Source organism: Phacochoerus africanus, chromosome 5 (genome assembly GCF_016906955.1).
Source record: "Phacochoerus africanus isolate WHEZ1 chromosome 5, ROS_Pafr_v1, whole genome shotgun sequence".
NCBI lineage: Eukaryota > Metazoa > Chordata > Mammalia > Artiodactyla > Suidae > Phacochoerus > Phacochoerus africanus.
This window is the reverse complement of record NC_062548.1, coordinates 20,504,793-20,520,094: the sequence shown is the minus strand read 5'-3', so window position 1 is coordinate 20,520,094 and position 15,302 is coordinate 20,504,793. Positions and strand designations below refer to the sequence as shown.

Genomic DNA, 15,302 nt, shown 5'->3' with positions numbered 1-15,302 from the left:
CATTTTCCAACACAGTGGCTTGAGGGGGCCGTACCTGAGTCCCTTGGCTGTGGTGGTGATGGTGGTTTAGGACAGGAGGATGACAACAGATGGTTTGGCGAAAGTATTCCAGGGCTTCTCGGTTTCTTGAAATTTTCTGCCTCCCTCGAAGCACCACCGGGTCACTGAGGTCCGCGTCCTGTCTTGGACCTGCTGCAGGAAACAGGGGACTGCTTGGCCCGGTTTTGAGGTCCTTTCAGCCACTCTCATTGGCTGCATGAACCCCTCTCGCGAGATGTGCGGATTCGCCCGAGATCTGGGATGTTCCGGGACACGCGGGGGAGACCGGCTGGGAGGGGTGCTGACCAGGTGGATGGATGCGGGGCTCGTGGGGAGAGGGCTGGGTGGGGAGCTGCTTAGTTTATGATGCTTTGCGTTGGGAGAGTTTGGTCTCCACAGCCAGCCTTGAAACTTTGGGGGATCAGAAATGGAATTCTCGGGTGGCAAAGACTCCATTGCCCTAGCTCCTATCTTTATGGCCGTCGGGTCGCCATATTCACCCTGGCCCTGGGACCCCTGCTTTCACTCATCCTCCAGCCCTCGAGGAGTGAGGGGGTAACGAGCCCTACAGCCCCCGCCTCCACCCGACCAGCCCCCCCACCAAGGCCTCTGTCTCCCCTGACCCTCCAGCCTGGGGCTGCTCAGACCTCGTCTGCTACACCGATTACTTCCACACCGTCACCTGCATGCTGGAGACGTGGACCCTGCACCCCAGCGCGCTCACCCTCACGTGGTAAGTGGCTGGGCCTCGGCAGCCCCAGGGATGCTATTTGGAGTGGCCCTGGAGGGCTGGGATGGGAGCTGGACCGCCGGAGACCACAGACTGAGTTGCACCTACTGTGCCAGCGAGGTGGTTTAGCATTATAAATAATATCTGCCACTTCCTGGGGGAGGGGTCATTTCACCAACTGCATTTGGTTTCACCCCAAGAAAGACCTTGAGCTGGGACTCACTATACCCATCTTACAGATGCCTAAGCAGGGCCCCAAAGGCCATCCTCTCTCTAACCACATAGGCTTGACTGTGGTTTTGAGACCTCAGGATGACCAGACTCTCACGAGATTTTTTTTTTTTTTTTTTTTTGAGCACTGCATTACATACCCGGCATCCTGCTACACTTCCTGTGAACCATCACTTCCTATCCTCATGATTATTACTTCCATTTTACAAACGAGGACACTAGGGTTCAGAGAGGTCATGCAGTTTGCTCGAGGTCACACAGCCAGTGAATGGAACCGTTCCAAGCTGAGATTTGAATATAGGCAGTCTGACCCCCACATCCATGGGTCAATATGCAAATATTTGTGCATATGTTTTAATGAAAACATTGTTCGTTGCACTTGTTAAAGAATCGTAAGGCAAGCTTTATTCTAGACCCTCATGATAGGTGTAGGGATGAGATGGGGGGTTGCCGTAGGGAGGAGAGATTGGACTCAGCTCTGATACGAGGAAAATTGGGACTTTAAGTCAAGGTCAATGAATGGAAAGTTACTAAGAGGAAATCTCAGAGGTAAGGGGGGTTCTGGCTGACCTGGCCTGACAGGGTTCTTGCCGATGACAGCCCCGTGCCATCAGATGTCACCTGGGAGGGATGGTGGAGGAGGAGGAACTTGATCAGATATCAAGGATGAAAGATTCGGACTGAGCTGATGTAGCAGGATTCTTGCTAAAATTAAGACAATGCGGAGATGAGCCTGAAAGCCCCAAAGTCAGGGGCTAGTTGAGAAGAGAGTTCCAAGGGCCCTGAGCTGAGCCTGGTCAAGGAGAGACTCTGTCCGTATGCTGTCCAGGATAAAGAACAGACAGCTTTCACCTCGTCACCACCAATTCTTCATTCATTCATTCATTCATTCATTCACTTGCTTGTTCAGATTATTTTTATTAAGCTCTTGCCAGACACTTGCAGGCACTGGGGGCTCAGCAGAGCCTCCAACTGACAAGGTTCCAGCTCTCCTGGAGCTGCCACCTTGCAGTGGGGAGCGGCTGGGGAGACAGCTGCCACACTGCAGTGGGAAGTGGCTGGCAATAAACATGCAAACAATCAACAGGATGCTTTCTGAGAATAATGGAGGCTCTCAAGTTCAGGAACTTTGACCCTGGGGTACAGAGCAAGAGACATGGAGGGAGAGTTTGCCCTAGCCAGGGTGGTCAGGGGCAGGCCTGTCTGAGTGAGAAGGAGGCAGCCAGGGAGCTGGGGAAAGGGCATTCCAGGCAGAGGCTACTGTATGTGCAAAGGTCCTGAGGTGGGCTGGTGAGTTTGAGGAATAGCCAGGAAGTCGTGGCCAGAGCAGAGCGAGCCAAGTGGGAGGGAGAACAATAAGTGAAGAAGGTGAGAGGTAGGCAGGGACAAGCTTTTATTGTGTGGGTGATGAGAAGCCACTTGAGGGTTTTAGGCATGGGGGTGACAGGGAGATTTTAAAGGTCCCTCTGGCTGCCGTGCAAGAGTTTGGAGAGCCTTTATTCCATCGGCATTTCCAGTCCAGCAAATATTTATCAGAGAATTGAATCCACAGATCCGTACTAGCCCTGGAGGGTGGTTACATTCATAGCCTGAAGATGTAGGTAGGGAAGTAGATATCTGGTGAACTCCTATATATACTTCAAAACCCACCATTTCTGCCCAGCGGCTGTTAAAAAGCCAGAGCATTTCCCCACAATCTTATACCATCACCTTCCCTGTAAGTAGACTCAAAGCAAAGGATGAAGTTCATTTGGTTCAGCAGATGTTGGACAGAAGGAGGGCAGGAAGGAGACGAGACCAGAAATGGTTAGCACCCTTCCTGTGGGACAGCAATTCAGTTAATGGAACTGACAGGGATAGATTTAGGCTCGGTCCAGGCAAGAATGGTCCAAATTTCCCAAGTTAAAAGCAGCTGCCCTTGGGAGTTCCCTGGTGACCTAGCAGTTAATGACCCAGTATTGTTACTACTGTGGCACGGGTTCAGTTCCTGGCCCAGGAACTTCTGCATGCTGCAGGTGCAGCAAAATAAATAAATAAATAAATAAAAATTTAAAAATTAAAAAAAAAATGCTGCCTTAAACGAGGTAGTGAGTTCCCAGTCCCCTGGAGGCATGCAAAGCCATGCCATCCACCAGGCTGCCTCAGGAAAGGGTGTCCCTTTCCTGGGAAAGGGGTGGTTGGACCAGGGGACCCCCAGCCCCACCTCAAAGCCCTCCCAGTCCCAAGATTCTGGGCTTCAGCCCTGGCCCTGTGCCCTGAACCCCTCTGGCCTTCTTGCCGTGACTGGCTCCTCTGTCCTTGAAGGCAAGACCCGTATGGAGAACTGGAGGAAGAGGTGACCTCTTGCAGCCTCCGCCTGTCCACCCGCAATGCCACGCATGCGGAGTACACATGCCACATGGATGTGTTCCAGTTCATGGCTGATGACATTTTCAGCATCAATATGACAGACCAGTCTGGCAATCATTCCCAGGAGTGTGGCAGCTTTGTCCTGGCTAAAAGCAGTGAGTACCCCCTTGGACCCCAGGGATGAGGAGGACACATGCTCCCCGAGCCAGCTTCCCTCTCGTACCATCAAAGCTCACCTCTCCCAGGGCCTCACCTCTCCTTAGAGTTCTGTCTTTCAGATGCACTGCTATTTGCTTGGGTGGGAAGGGTGGATAAATAGATTCGAGCCTTAAGCAAAGAGAGGCAGAGAAGGAGTTCCCGTCATGGCTCAGTGGTTAATGAAGCCGACTAGGAACCATGAGGTTGTAGGTTCGATCCCTGACCTTGCTCAGTGGGTTAAGGATCCGGCATTGCTGTGACCTGTGGTGTGTAGGTTGCAGACGCGGCTCGGATTCCACATGGCTGTCTCTGGCATAGGTTGGTGGCTACAGCTCCGATTCAACCCCTAGCCTGGGAACCTTCATATGCCGTGGACGCGGCCCTAGAAAAGGCAAACACACACACACACACACAGGCAGAGAATAGGAAAAGGAGCTGAACTGGGGCCCCAGACCCGGGCCTTCAGTTCTAGCTCAGCCCCTGCCTGTGTGTGACCTTGGACCGGTTTCTTGTTTATAAAGCAATGGTCCTGTATACCCTGACTCTCAGGGATTCTGTCCCCATTATGAGACAACTTGGGACACTGAGTCCCAAAAGAAAAAGCTCCCTGAATTTTCTCCTGCTCATGAGCTCCAGCGAGGCCCAGAACTGCCCTCTACCCTGGGGGAGGGGAGGAAGCCCGAAGGCAGGAAGGGCCCGGCTGATGGAGGCAGCTCTCTCTGTGGGTCCAGAACCAGGGCACCAAAGGGTCCCGGAGGCAGCTCTCAGTGTGTGTGGGTGTCCAAAGTGGGATGCCCAGGGAGAGGGTGAGAGGCCGGTGCGCAGAGGCATGCAAACACAGACCAAGAGAGTCCTGCCTTCCTGGGGAGAGTCCAGCCCCTGCGGTTTGGAGTTTCTGGCCCTAAATTCCCAGCAGCGGGGCAGGGCACGAGAGGGTTGTCTTGTCACTCACACTTTGGAGATCTGGGTTTGCCCACCCAGCAAAGTGGGTATTGAACCCCCAGAAGGTGTGAATGAAGCTTCGCACACATCTAGACACACCCGCGCTCTCTCTCTCTCTCTGTCTCTTTCGCACGCGCACATGCACACCCACTCATAACTGCACCCTCAGGAGTTCCTGTCGTGGCTCAGCGGGTTAAGAATCTGCCTAGTATCTGTGAGGTCATGGTTTGATCCCTGGCCTTGCTTAGCGGATTAAGGATCTGGCGTTGCCGTGAGCTGTGGTGTGGGTCACAGACATGGTTCCGCGTGGCTGTGGCTGTGGTGTAGGCTGGTGGCTACAGCTCTGATTCGACCCCTAGCCTGTGAACCTCCATATGCCACAGGTGAGGCCCTAAAAAGACAAAAAAAAAAAATCACTCTCAGATAAATGCACGGGTGCCCCAGTTGGCCCAGCCAGCATGGATGGACACAGGCCACGCTCTCTGTCCTACATGTGCATGCGTGGGCACACACACACACACACACACACACACACACACACACACACTCACCCAGGCTGATCCAGGCATGGTGAGTTCATGGAGCAAGGACACCCTCCTGCCCCTCCCTCGAGCTGGGCAGCCAGCCTCCCCCCTCCCCTGCAGAGGAGAGGGGGCGGCGGACCCCCCCTCACAGTGCAGCCCCCCCCCCCCCCGCCAGGGTCTGGGGACCAGATGTGGCAGCAGGCTGTGTTCTCCCCCAACCCCCTCCTGGGGGCCCCTTCCGCTGCCTGGATCCTGGGCCTCCCTGGGCTGAGGAGCCCCAATTCCTGACCTCATCCCCGATCCCCCACTCTGCAAACATCCGAGCTCCTTCCTGATGGGCCCTCTCCACCCAGCCCAGGCCTCACAGGAAGCAGAGAACCAGGCCCATGCCTGCCTGGAGAAGTGAAGAGCAGGCTTAGGAGCTATTCAGTCTAAAAGGGACCCATGGCTGAAGCAGCAATGACAACAAAACCCTCTGGAGCCCCCCCTGAACGTGGCCTTCTCCCTTGGCCAACCATGATGCCCAGTTGTCCAGCCTCAGAGTTCCTTTGTGGGATCCCTGGAAAGTTCATTTGCTGATTTAACAAGTATCTCTTGGGGGCCTACTGGACTCTGTCCTAGGAGCTGTGGACTTGGCATTGACTCCCAAAACAAAACCTCTGTCCCAAGGAGCTAAGCTCGCAGGGGCAGGGTGGGGGTGAGTGGTGTGGGGTGGAGGGGAGGGGACGGATCACGGAGGGGGACGCAGAGGATGTTAGGTGGTGATGATGGAGCTGGGTGGGGAGGGGCGGTGGGCAGGGGTCCTTTCTTCTGCTTGTACAGCACTGTCACTCAGCCCCCCTAAAGTACCTCCTTCGGCTTCTTACTTTGGTCCCCATGAACTTTCACCACGTGAGATAGGAACGGGTACCTTTTACAAGAGAGGAGGTGACGGCAGGTGACCCCTGTGTCCTGCCTCCAAAACGGACGGAGGTTGGAGTAGAACAGGAAGCTTTGCCCTGCACCTGGGGGGACCCAGGAGGGCGTGGTGTCGGGACCCAGATCTCTGCTCCTGAGCTTTCCAGAAGCGGTCTCGGAGATGAGAGGGGTCCCAGGGAACTCCCAGGGCCCTGTGGGTGTCAGGCTGCTTCTTGGAGAGCAGCCGGGCCGGCCCTCCGTGGTGGTGGTTTCCATCATTAGCCGCAATTAGCGCTAATGAATTAGCACGATGCTGTGACAGTCCTTCGACTTCTCAGGGAAGCAAGAGTTCAAAGGAAAGGAGGCCGTCATTTAGAACAGAAATGGAGAACAAGTGGGTCTGAGCACCCCCCGTGCCTGAGACAGTTTGGGGATGAGCAGCTAACTGTAGCTTTTGAGAGATTTCCCACCATAATGTGGATTTCCAGCTTATTAGGGTTTTTTTTATTTTTATTTTTTTGCCTTTTTCCCTTTTCTTGAGCTGCTCCCGTGGCATATGGAGGTTCCCAGGCTAGGGGTCCAATCGGAGCTGTAGCCACCGGCCTACGCCAGAGCCACAGCAACGCGGGATTCGAGCCGCGTCTGCAACCTACACCACAGCTCACGGCAACGCCAGGATCATTAACCCACTGAGCAAGGCCAGGGATCGAACCCACAACCTCATGGTTCCTAGTCGGATTCGTTAACCACTGCTCCACGACGGGAACTCCAGGTTTTTTTTTTTTTTTTTTTTTCCCACCCCTGGCCACCTTGGCGGTCTGCCTTCCTGCCTCCCACCCCCATCCCTGAGGGGTGGCATCCCCCTTTAGGCTGGGAGGGCTCAGTCTCCAGCCCTGCCTCACCCATCGCTGTCACCTGCCCACCCCCAAGTTTGCAACCCAATCCTATCTAAATCTCTCATTGCTCAGATGGGTAAACTGAGACCTGGGGAGAGGGCGGCTTCACCCCGGGTCATGTAGGGTTGCCAGCCTGTCTCATCAGCGAGGTTTAGGCGTAGGGGAGTGACTCCCATCAGCTGCTGCAACAGCTCATCCCATTTTCTCTTTCTGCCCCCCCCCCCCCCCCCCGCTCCAAGTCAAGCCATCTCCCCCTTTCAATGTCACCGTGACCTTCTCCGGACACTATAACATCTCCTGGAGCTCCAATTACAATTTATTCGCGCTGAAGGGCAAACTTCAGTATGAACTGCGGTACAGGAAGCTCGGCGACCCCTGGGCTCAGGTGAGGCCCTTGGAGGATTGGGTGGGGGGTGGGGGTGGGGATGGGGACTGGGCAGGGCTGAGCAGCCAGGCTGCAGGCAGGGACAGACACAGTGGGGAATGGAAACCAGAGACTCACCAGCCGGCCGAGGAGGACGCAGGCTCTGCCTTGAGCTCTCACAGTCTGTGCTGCCCTCGCCTCATTCCTCTCCGGCGTCGGAGACCCCTTCACATTCATTTCGCCTTGTCCCTTTTTCATCCCCAGTTGGCATGCCACCGAGGAAGGGATTGTCCCCACCCCACCCCCTTCCACCTCAAGTCTAGCACCGGTCACAGTAGAGGAAGTTTCAGAAGTGGGGGCTGTCTGGAACCTTTCCCCTTTGCTTAGAATGGCCCTGGTTGGAAAGTTCTGGAAGTATCCATAACCAGGAAAGTCCAGGGTCAGAGGGACCGGTGTTTCAAATGTGAAGGCTCTTTTGTTTATAGAGTGTGGGAGCGTTCCAGAACGGCTCACTACTTAAAACAGTCATAGCTGATGGGTTCTAGAATTATCCATCCTTTAGAATGGTCCCAGTTTAAGATTTTCATAAATCTCCCGTGGGTTGTTTAGACCGACCCCAGTGGAAGATTTCCAGAGGGATCCGTTGCTAAGACGCCTGTAGTTAAAGATACCCAGAAATGCTGGAGTTCCTGTTGTGGCTCAGTGGGTTACAAACCCAACATAGTCCCTGTAAGGATGCAGGTTCGATCCCTGGCCTCACTCAGTGGGTTAAAGATCTGGCATTGCTGCAGTCTGCGGCATAGGTCGCAGATGCAGCTCAGATCCTGTGTTGCTGTGGCTGCGGCGTAGGCCGACAGCTGCAGCTCCGATTCGACCCCTAGCCTGGGAACCTCCGTATGCGGCGGGTGGGGCTTTACAAGAGAAAAATAAAATAAAAATTTCTAAAAATTCGCAGATGCTCAGAAATGCCCACTGTGGCGAATACCAGCTGTTGAAGATTTCTAGACGTGTCCAGGGTCTGGAATGCTGCCAGTTCAGCATTCCCAGGAATGGCCGCTGCTGCGCCTGGGACATTCCCAGGCCCCGTGGGCAGGGTGCCCTGCCAGGCCTGGGAGTGGCTGAGCTGGGATCAGAGAGACACGGCACAAAGCACTATATCACCAGCAAGGCCGTGCTGCCCCCACGCTAGAGTGGCCAGAGCTCAGACACGGGCCTGATTCCTGTGGCCGGAGGACCCCTGCTCCTTTCATGGGAGCCGGCGACGGGTGGTCCTGCTGGAGGCAGGGGCTGGCCTGGGGGGTCCTAACCCTGGTCCCCTCTTCCCTGTGCCGGCAGAGTCCAGGGAGAAAGCTGATCTCGGTGGATTCGAGAAGCGTCTCTTTCCTCCCCCTGGAGTTCCACAAAGGCTCGAGCTATGAGCTGCAGCTGCGGGCGGGGCCCCAGCCCGGCTCCTCCTTCCAGGGGACCTGGAGCGAGTGGAGCGACCCTGTCGTCTTTCACACCCAGCCCGAAGGTAGGCGTGGAGGCGGGATGGACACGCCTCTCCCAGTACCACATCTTGTCCTAGCGCAGTGGCCCCGAGCCCTGAGATGCCCGGCGTGGCTGGAAGGTGCCCACTCGGTCGCGCATGCCCAGCTGTAGCTGTTGCACAGCATTTCTGGGGCCCCAGCTTGCCAGGCCCTGCGTGAGGTACTAGGGGCCTCTCCTGGCAGAGCATTTGAGAGATCTGGGAGGTGGGAATGAACACCCTCATTCTGCAGATGAGAAAACCGAGGATGAACCCACTCGCCTCAGAGTTCCTGTTGTGGCACAGTGGGAACAATCCCGACTAGTATCCATGAGGTTGCAGGTTCGATCCCTGGCCTCCCTCAGTGGGTTAAAGATCCAGCCTGGCCTTGAGCTGTGGTGTAGGTCACAGATACGGCTCAGACCCCGCATTGCTATGGCTGTGGTGTAGGCTGGCAGCTATAGCTCCGATTGAACCCCTAGCCTGGGAACCTCCATATGCCGCAGGTGCAGACCTTAAAAAAAAAAAAAAAAAAAAAAAAAAAGACTTGCCTAGGGTGGGGGTGGGAGCAGGAGTTGAACCCAGGTCCATCCCCCTGCCAGGCACTGGCAGCCTTCCCACCCCCTCCCACTGCAGCTCAGACCCAGTACCCTCCACACCCATCCCACAGAGGTTGCTCACTTTCACCCCGTGTTCACTTCCTCCCCCAGAGATGAAGAGAAACTGGTACCCTCACCTGCTTCCCATCCTGATCCTCGTATGCCCCATCCTTGTCTTCTTAGGCCTGAAGATCCACCTGCCTTGGAGGTGAGGCCCAGGGCACAGGGAGGCAGGGAGGGGTCAGCCTGGGGCCAGGGGTGGGGACACACCTGTCACGGTGACTGTAAGAATGACAAGGATGGTGATAATAAGCTGTTTCCTGGGCACTGGGCAGAGCACGCACTGAACCCTCACAGAGGCGACATGAGCTTGCTGCACGGCACTTACTGCCCTGTGACTAATGGGGAAGCCGAGGCATAGAGCCATCTAGGAACTTGCCCAAGGTCACACAGCAATGAAGTGGAGGAGGTGAAATTTGGACCCGTGCTCATAACAGTGACCTCAGCTGAGACCTGGTCGAGTGAACTTCAAGCTTTGACTCCCAGAGGCCGGAGGGGCTGCCAGGCGGGGTGGGGGGGGTGGTGAAGGTTTGGTGGGGTAACCCCCGCCCCCCCACCGGTCTTTCTGCTTCAAAACCAGAGGGTTTGCTTTTATCTGTGTATATGTTGGGTTTCTGCTGCCATCAAGAGAAAGGCTGCTGCTGATTAAAAATAAAACGTAAGCTCCCCTGGCCTTAGTGCCAGGCTGGGGCGGAGACCTCACTAAGTGGCAGACACGGGTGGGGGGTGGGGGGGTGGTGCCCTGCACGCCCAGCTCATTTTGTTCAAGGCAGAGAAGCCAGGAAACCACAACGGATGTTGCGGGGGGCACTCCAGGTGCTCACCGACTGCTCTCCACACCCCATCCCTGGAGCTGGCTCTGTGCGCATCCCCGGTGGCGGAGGAGGAAGTCAGGACTCAGAGGGGGAGCGTTTGCTCAGCACAGAATGGGCAGCCCAGCCCTTAAACTCCTCGCGCCTTCAGGAGATGCGCTGCCCCATTTTACAGATGTGAAAACTGAGGCCTGGGGCCGAGGGGTGGAAGGGAGGGGCCTGGGTGTATCCTGGAGGCGCCACGTCTCCCACAGGACAAAGTTGGGGAGCTTCTGAGTGGGAGGCCTGGCTGCTCTCTGGGAGGCATGGGGGGGCTCACTTCGACTCTGACCGCACCCACCCCCCCCATCCCCTGCAGGTTGTGGAAAAAGGTGTGGGTACAGGTGCCCAGCCCGGAGCCCTTCTTCCAGCCCTTGTATGTGGGCCATAGCGGGGATTTCAAGGTAAGTGCCCCCACCCCAGACCTGGGCCCTCACACCTGGACCCCAGCCCCCCCCTGCAGGCCCAGGTCCCCCCAGGCCCCTGCCTGGCCTGGAGCCAGGCTTCCGCCTCTGCACCTGCGAAGTGCAGGAAATAATTCCCGTAGGGGCTGAGTTGGCATAAGGATTAAACAAGATCCTGCAGCATTTCCCGGGCCACGGAGCCGAACTGGGGGAGGGGTGCGCAGGTGCTTCTTTGAGCCTCAAGTCGGCCTCCTTGGGCCTTTCGTAGAAGCCCTTGAGTTGGAGGTGGGGACACGGGCCAGCTTCTGGGAAGGGTTTGGCGCCGCCTCCAAAAGACGCCAGCCCCCTGCCAGGCCCCAACCCCCGCCGCCACCGCCGGTGCCCAGGAGTTCTCTGTGCCCATTTACCGCCACCCACCTGGCTGGCGGCGGCGGCAGCCACCGCAGAGAGGATGTGGTGACAGCAGCAGGAGGGGCAGCCCACCTGCTCCGGAGAGCCTGGAAGTCAGAAAGCGCCCTGCTGTCTGCCTGAGTGCTGTCTCACCTCCACCTCTGCCCCTTTCCTCCTCCTCCTGGCAGCCCGGCCTGGATGGGTGGGGGTGGGTGGGTGGATGCTTCTTCATCGCAGGGGAGCCAGGAGGAGCCTGAGGCTCAGAACAGTCAGGGAAGGAGCCTGGGCTCCAGTCCCCGCTGGCGAGACCTTTCTCTCCTCTGCACTTGCCCTGAAGCTCAAACATCACCTCCGCTTTGCATTCATTTCGGAGCTTGCTGTGCACCAGGCACACTGCTAGCAGCTCCACAGATGTTATTTGTAGTCTAATCCGCACAACTACCCTGGGGAGTCGGGGCTATTCGCAGGCCCGCTTTACAGACAGGAGACTGAGGCACAGAGAGGGTGAGTAACAGGCTCAAGGCCACACGGCCGAGAAGCAATTTCAAATCTGGGGTAGTGGCTTCCCCAGGCTTCTGAGATGAGTTTTCTGACCCAGTAGCCACAAATCCGGAGGTTTCGGTTCTTGGGGGACCCTGGATCAGGAGTGGGACCCCTGGCAGTCAGGGGCAGGGGGCAGCTTAGGGGTGGCTCAGTCCACCGTCGCCCCACAGCCCACATCCACCAAGCTCACAGGTGCCTTTCCAAGTGGCTGGTCCTTGATTCACTTGGCTTATTCATTTAGTTAACAGACAATTATTGGGCGCCAACTGTGTGCCGGCCACTGCCTGAGCCTGTGGGGACACAGTCGTGACCAGAAGAGTCAGGGCTTCTTCCATGTCCCCTCTAGTGAAGACACAACCAGGAGAACGTGAGGTTTGGAGAAATCTCCCAGAGGAAATGACCCAGGTGGCCTGCTGGGGCTCTGTCATCCAGTCCTCAGGTCCCCTTGTCCCCACACCTCAAGAATCTCGGTCCTGCACCTGCACAGACCCCAGGCCACTGAGCAACCGGTTGTCTGGGCGGCAGGCTGCTGAGGGCCGTGGCTCCCTGCTGCAGGCGGGGAAACTGGGGCCCAGGGAGGCAGGGACAGTGGTGGGGACTGTCACCAGAGAGGGACACAGCATGGTGCCAGTCTCCCCCAACTCTATCTCTCTCGATCTTCTGGACTCCTTGTCTCTGCCTGTCCCTTTCTTTCGCTCGCTCTCTCTCTTACGCTAAAGAGCGACACCCACGGCATACGGAGGTTTCCGAGTTAGGGGGTCACATCAGAGCTACAGCAGCCGGCCTAGGCCACAGCCACAGTCACGCCGGATCCGGGCTGTGTCTGCGACCTACACCACAGCTCACGGCAGTGCCGATCCTTAACCCCGGCTGAGCAAGGCCAGGGATCGAACCTGTGTCCTCACGGATGCTAGTCGTGTTCGTTACCGCTGAGCCACCATCCCTGACCCTCCCTCCCTTTCTGTCTTGCAGAGATGGGTGGGCACACCCTTCCCTCCCTCCAGCCTGGAGCTGAGATCCTGGAGTGTGGGGGTGCCCTCGATCCTGGAGATGCACAGCCAGTGCCCTGCACAGCGTGCAGCCAAGGGGCTGGCACCCATGGAGCTGCCGGAGCCGGCTGACCTGGTGGAGGCCGACGGGGTACCTGAGCCGGGCTCCTGGGACCCAGCGCCCTCCACCGCCAGCACCTTGGGCGGCTCCGCTTACAGCCAGGAGAGAGACCGGCCGTATGGCAAGTTATCCATTGAAATGGTGACCGTGAGGGACGCAGAGGGGCCGTGCGCCTGGCCCTGCACCTGTGGAGACGACAACAGCTACCCAGCTCTGAACCTGGAGCCTGGCTCAGGCACAGAGGACCCGCTTCTGGACCCGGAGGCCACGTTCCTGTCCTGCGGCTGCGTCTCAGTCAGAGGCTCGGCTGGGCTGGGGGGCCCCGCGGGCAGCGTCCTCGCCAGGGTAAAGCCGTCCCCCGAGGATGAAGCGGGCTGGGCTCCAGGGCCGCCCTGGGGGGACGGGCCACCCCGAGGGGTTTCGGACAGCGAGGCGGGCTCGCCCCCGGCCGGCCTGGACATGGACACGTTTGACAGCGGCTTCGCGGACTCTGACTGCGGCAGCCCCGTGGAATGTGACTTCAGCAGCCCCAGGGACGAAGGGCCCCCCCGGAGCTACCTCCGCCAGTGGGTGGTCATGGCCCCTCCGTTGGCGGAACCTGGGCCCCAGGCCAGCTAGTGCGGCTGACTGGCCCTTCCAGCGCTGGCCGTGCCGCTGAGCCACGAGCCGCAGACAGGGTGGGTCCCCTGGGCTGGGCTGTGAAGAGGCCTGGAGCCCTCGGTCTCCCCGATGGGGCCCCTGAGCTTGGTGTTTTCCGTGTGCATCTGGGGCTCAGGTGCCGGTGGCGTGTCCTCGAGTGCGAGTGGCACACGTGCTGTGTTCACGGGATGACAGCCTCTCTCCCAGGCCTGTGGGCTGGCCCCGGATCACAAGCCACCCCAAGAGGCTGGTCCACTGCCGCCCACAGGGCCTGCTGAGACCAGGGCACTGCCTGGGACAGACCTCAAGCCTAGCCCCTGGGTCCCACCTCCAGGAGCTGCCCAAAGGCCACTCTGTTCCTTATCACCTCTCCGGGGGGCGGGGGGTGGGGACAGGAAGGGGACCACATGAGCCCACGGTGACCCTGGGAGTGGGGAGATTTGGGGGTGGGGCCGGCAGACCCCAGTCTGAATCTCAGCTCGGACACCTCCTGGCTGTGCCACCTCGGGTGAGTCACTGCCTGTCTCTGGGCTGGAGTTTCCTGTCTGGACGATGGGGGGCAGGGGGCATGACCTACCCTGGGGAGAAATGGGTGAGGTTGCCCACATACAGTGTGCCGCCCAGACCCTCAATAAACATCAGCTTCCTTCCTCCTGCGGCCAGGACCAAGGCCTCTGCTGCAGGTGGGTGGGGGCGAGGAACCGGACACGCCTGGGTACGTGCGGGCCTGTCCCGCCCTGCAGAGGGGCACCTGGGGGATTCCGGGCTTAAAATCTGCTTTGTTCCTTAGAATCAGGCCCTCACCAACCACAATTTCTTGACTGAGCACAAGTACACACGGATGCTGAGCTGCACAGAGAGGACCCCCCTCCTTGGTCCTCCCAGTGGGGGAGAGGGGCAGACCTGACTTGGCAGTGATGGCAGGGAATGTCCCGCTGCCATCCCCTGGCATCTGAGTGGCTCATCCTGGGGAATCAGGGGAAGTCAAATTCTTGAAGATTTGTCCGAGAGCCTGATGACATGTAAATTTAAGATGCTAAGAAAAGGCCTCGTGATGTTCTGAAGGCACCTTACTGAGTGTCAGCTTTGGGCAGGAGCTAGATGTCGGTATTGTGTGTTGCATGCAACTCACACTTTAAAAAAAGAGAGAGAGAGAGAGAGAAGGGAGTTTCCTTTGTGGCTCAGCAGGTTACAAACCCGACTGCTATCCATGAGGATGTGGGTTTGATCCCTGGCCTTGCTCAGTGGGTTAAGGATCCGGCATTGCCGTGAGCTGTGGTGTAGACCGCAGATGCGGCTTGGATCTGGCGTTGCTGTGGCTGTGGGGTAGGCTGGCAGCTGTAGCTCCGATTCGACCTCGCGCCTGGGAACCTCTATATACCTCGGGAGTGGCCCTAAAAAAAAAAAAAAAAAAGATTATTTACCCTCCTCAAGGATACTCACCTTTAGAGACTGCTTTTTCCAGACCACCCAGCAGGGTTAAGACAGACTGTCAGGGGCATCCACACCCTGGCTGGGAACCTGTGGCGCTTGGACCCCCCCAAAGGCCAGGCTGCAGGATGATACTTGGAGCCCTGGTTTGTCTTTGCTTTGGGGCCAGGGCTGAGCCAGAATCTGGCAGGAGTCCGTCCTGCTGATAGCTTCTCTGTGACTCCTCCATAAAAGGGGATGGTTGGGAGAAGTCGCTGAGGAACACAAGAGGCCTTGGTTTTGAAAGTTCTAGAACATTGACGGTTTTGGTAGTGGGACTGTTAACCTGGGATCAGGGTGTGTGAGGCTCGGCTGGGAGCACACGTGTGAAACCGCAGCTCCTGCAGCTGTGAGCAGCCGTCTCCCTCCCCCGCCGTCACCCTGGAGACACTTGGGCCAAGGTGTGCTGTGGTTTTCACACCCTCGCGGAGGCTGCAGGTTCCAGGCACCCTCTGAGCCCTGGGCTCCCCGGGGAGGCAGCCCGGCTTGCCAGCACACAGAGCTCTGGCCTGGGGTGCAGGGAGAGGGCACCTGGGAGACACTGATGCCAGCCTGGGGG

At 57.8% G+C, this 15,302-nt stretch overlaps 1 protein-coding gene across 1 annotated transcript in view; it reads left to right on the top strand.

The window, feature by feature from the left end:
- The window catches only part of IL21R (interleukin 21 receptor), a 40,598-nt gene extending 26,619 nt beyond the window's left edge, over positions 1–13,979 (top strand). Inside the window, exons 3-9 of the mRNA XM_047780245.1 lie at positions 670–772; positions 3,305–3,504; positions 7,046–7,191; positions 8,506–8,683; positions 9,388–9,484; positions 10,507–10,591; positions 12,497–13,979. Of these exons, the coding sequence (XP_047636201.1) occupies positions 670–772; positions 3,305–3,504; positions 7,046–7,191; positions 8,506–8,683; positions 9,388–9,484; positions 10,507–10,591; positions 12,497–13,252 (1,565 nt within the window). The 3' untranslated portion in view covers positions 13,253–13,979. The remainder of the gene's footprint in view (positions 1–669; positions 773–3,304; positions 3,505–7,045; positions 7,192–8,505; positions 8,684–9,387; positions 9,485–10,506; positions 10,592–12,496) is intronic.
- The last annotated feature ends 1,323 nt before the right edge of the window (positions 13,980–15,302 follow it).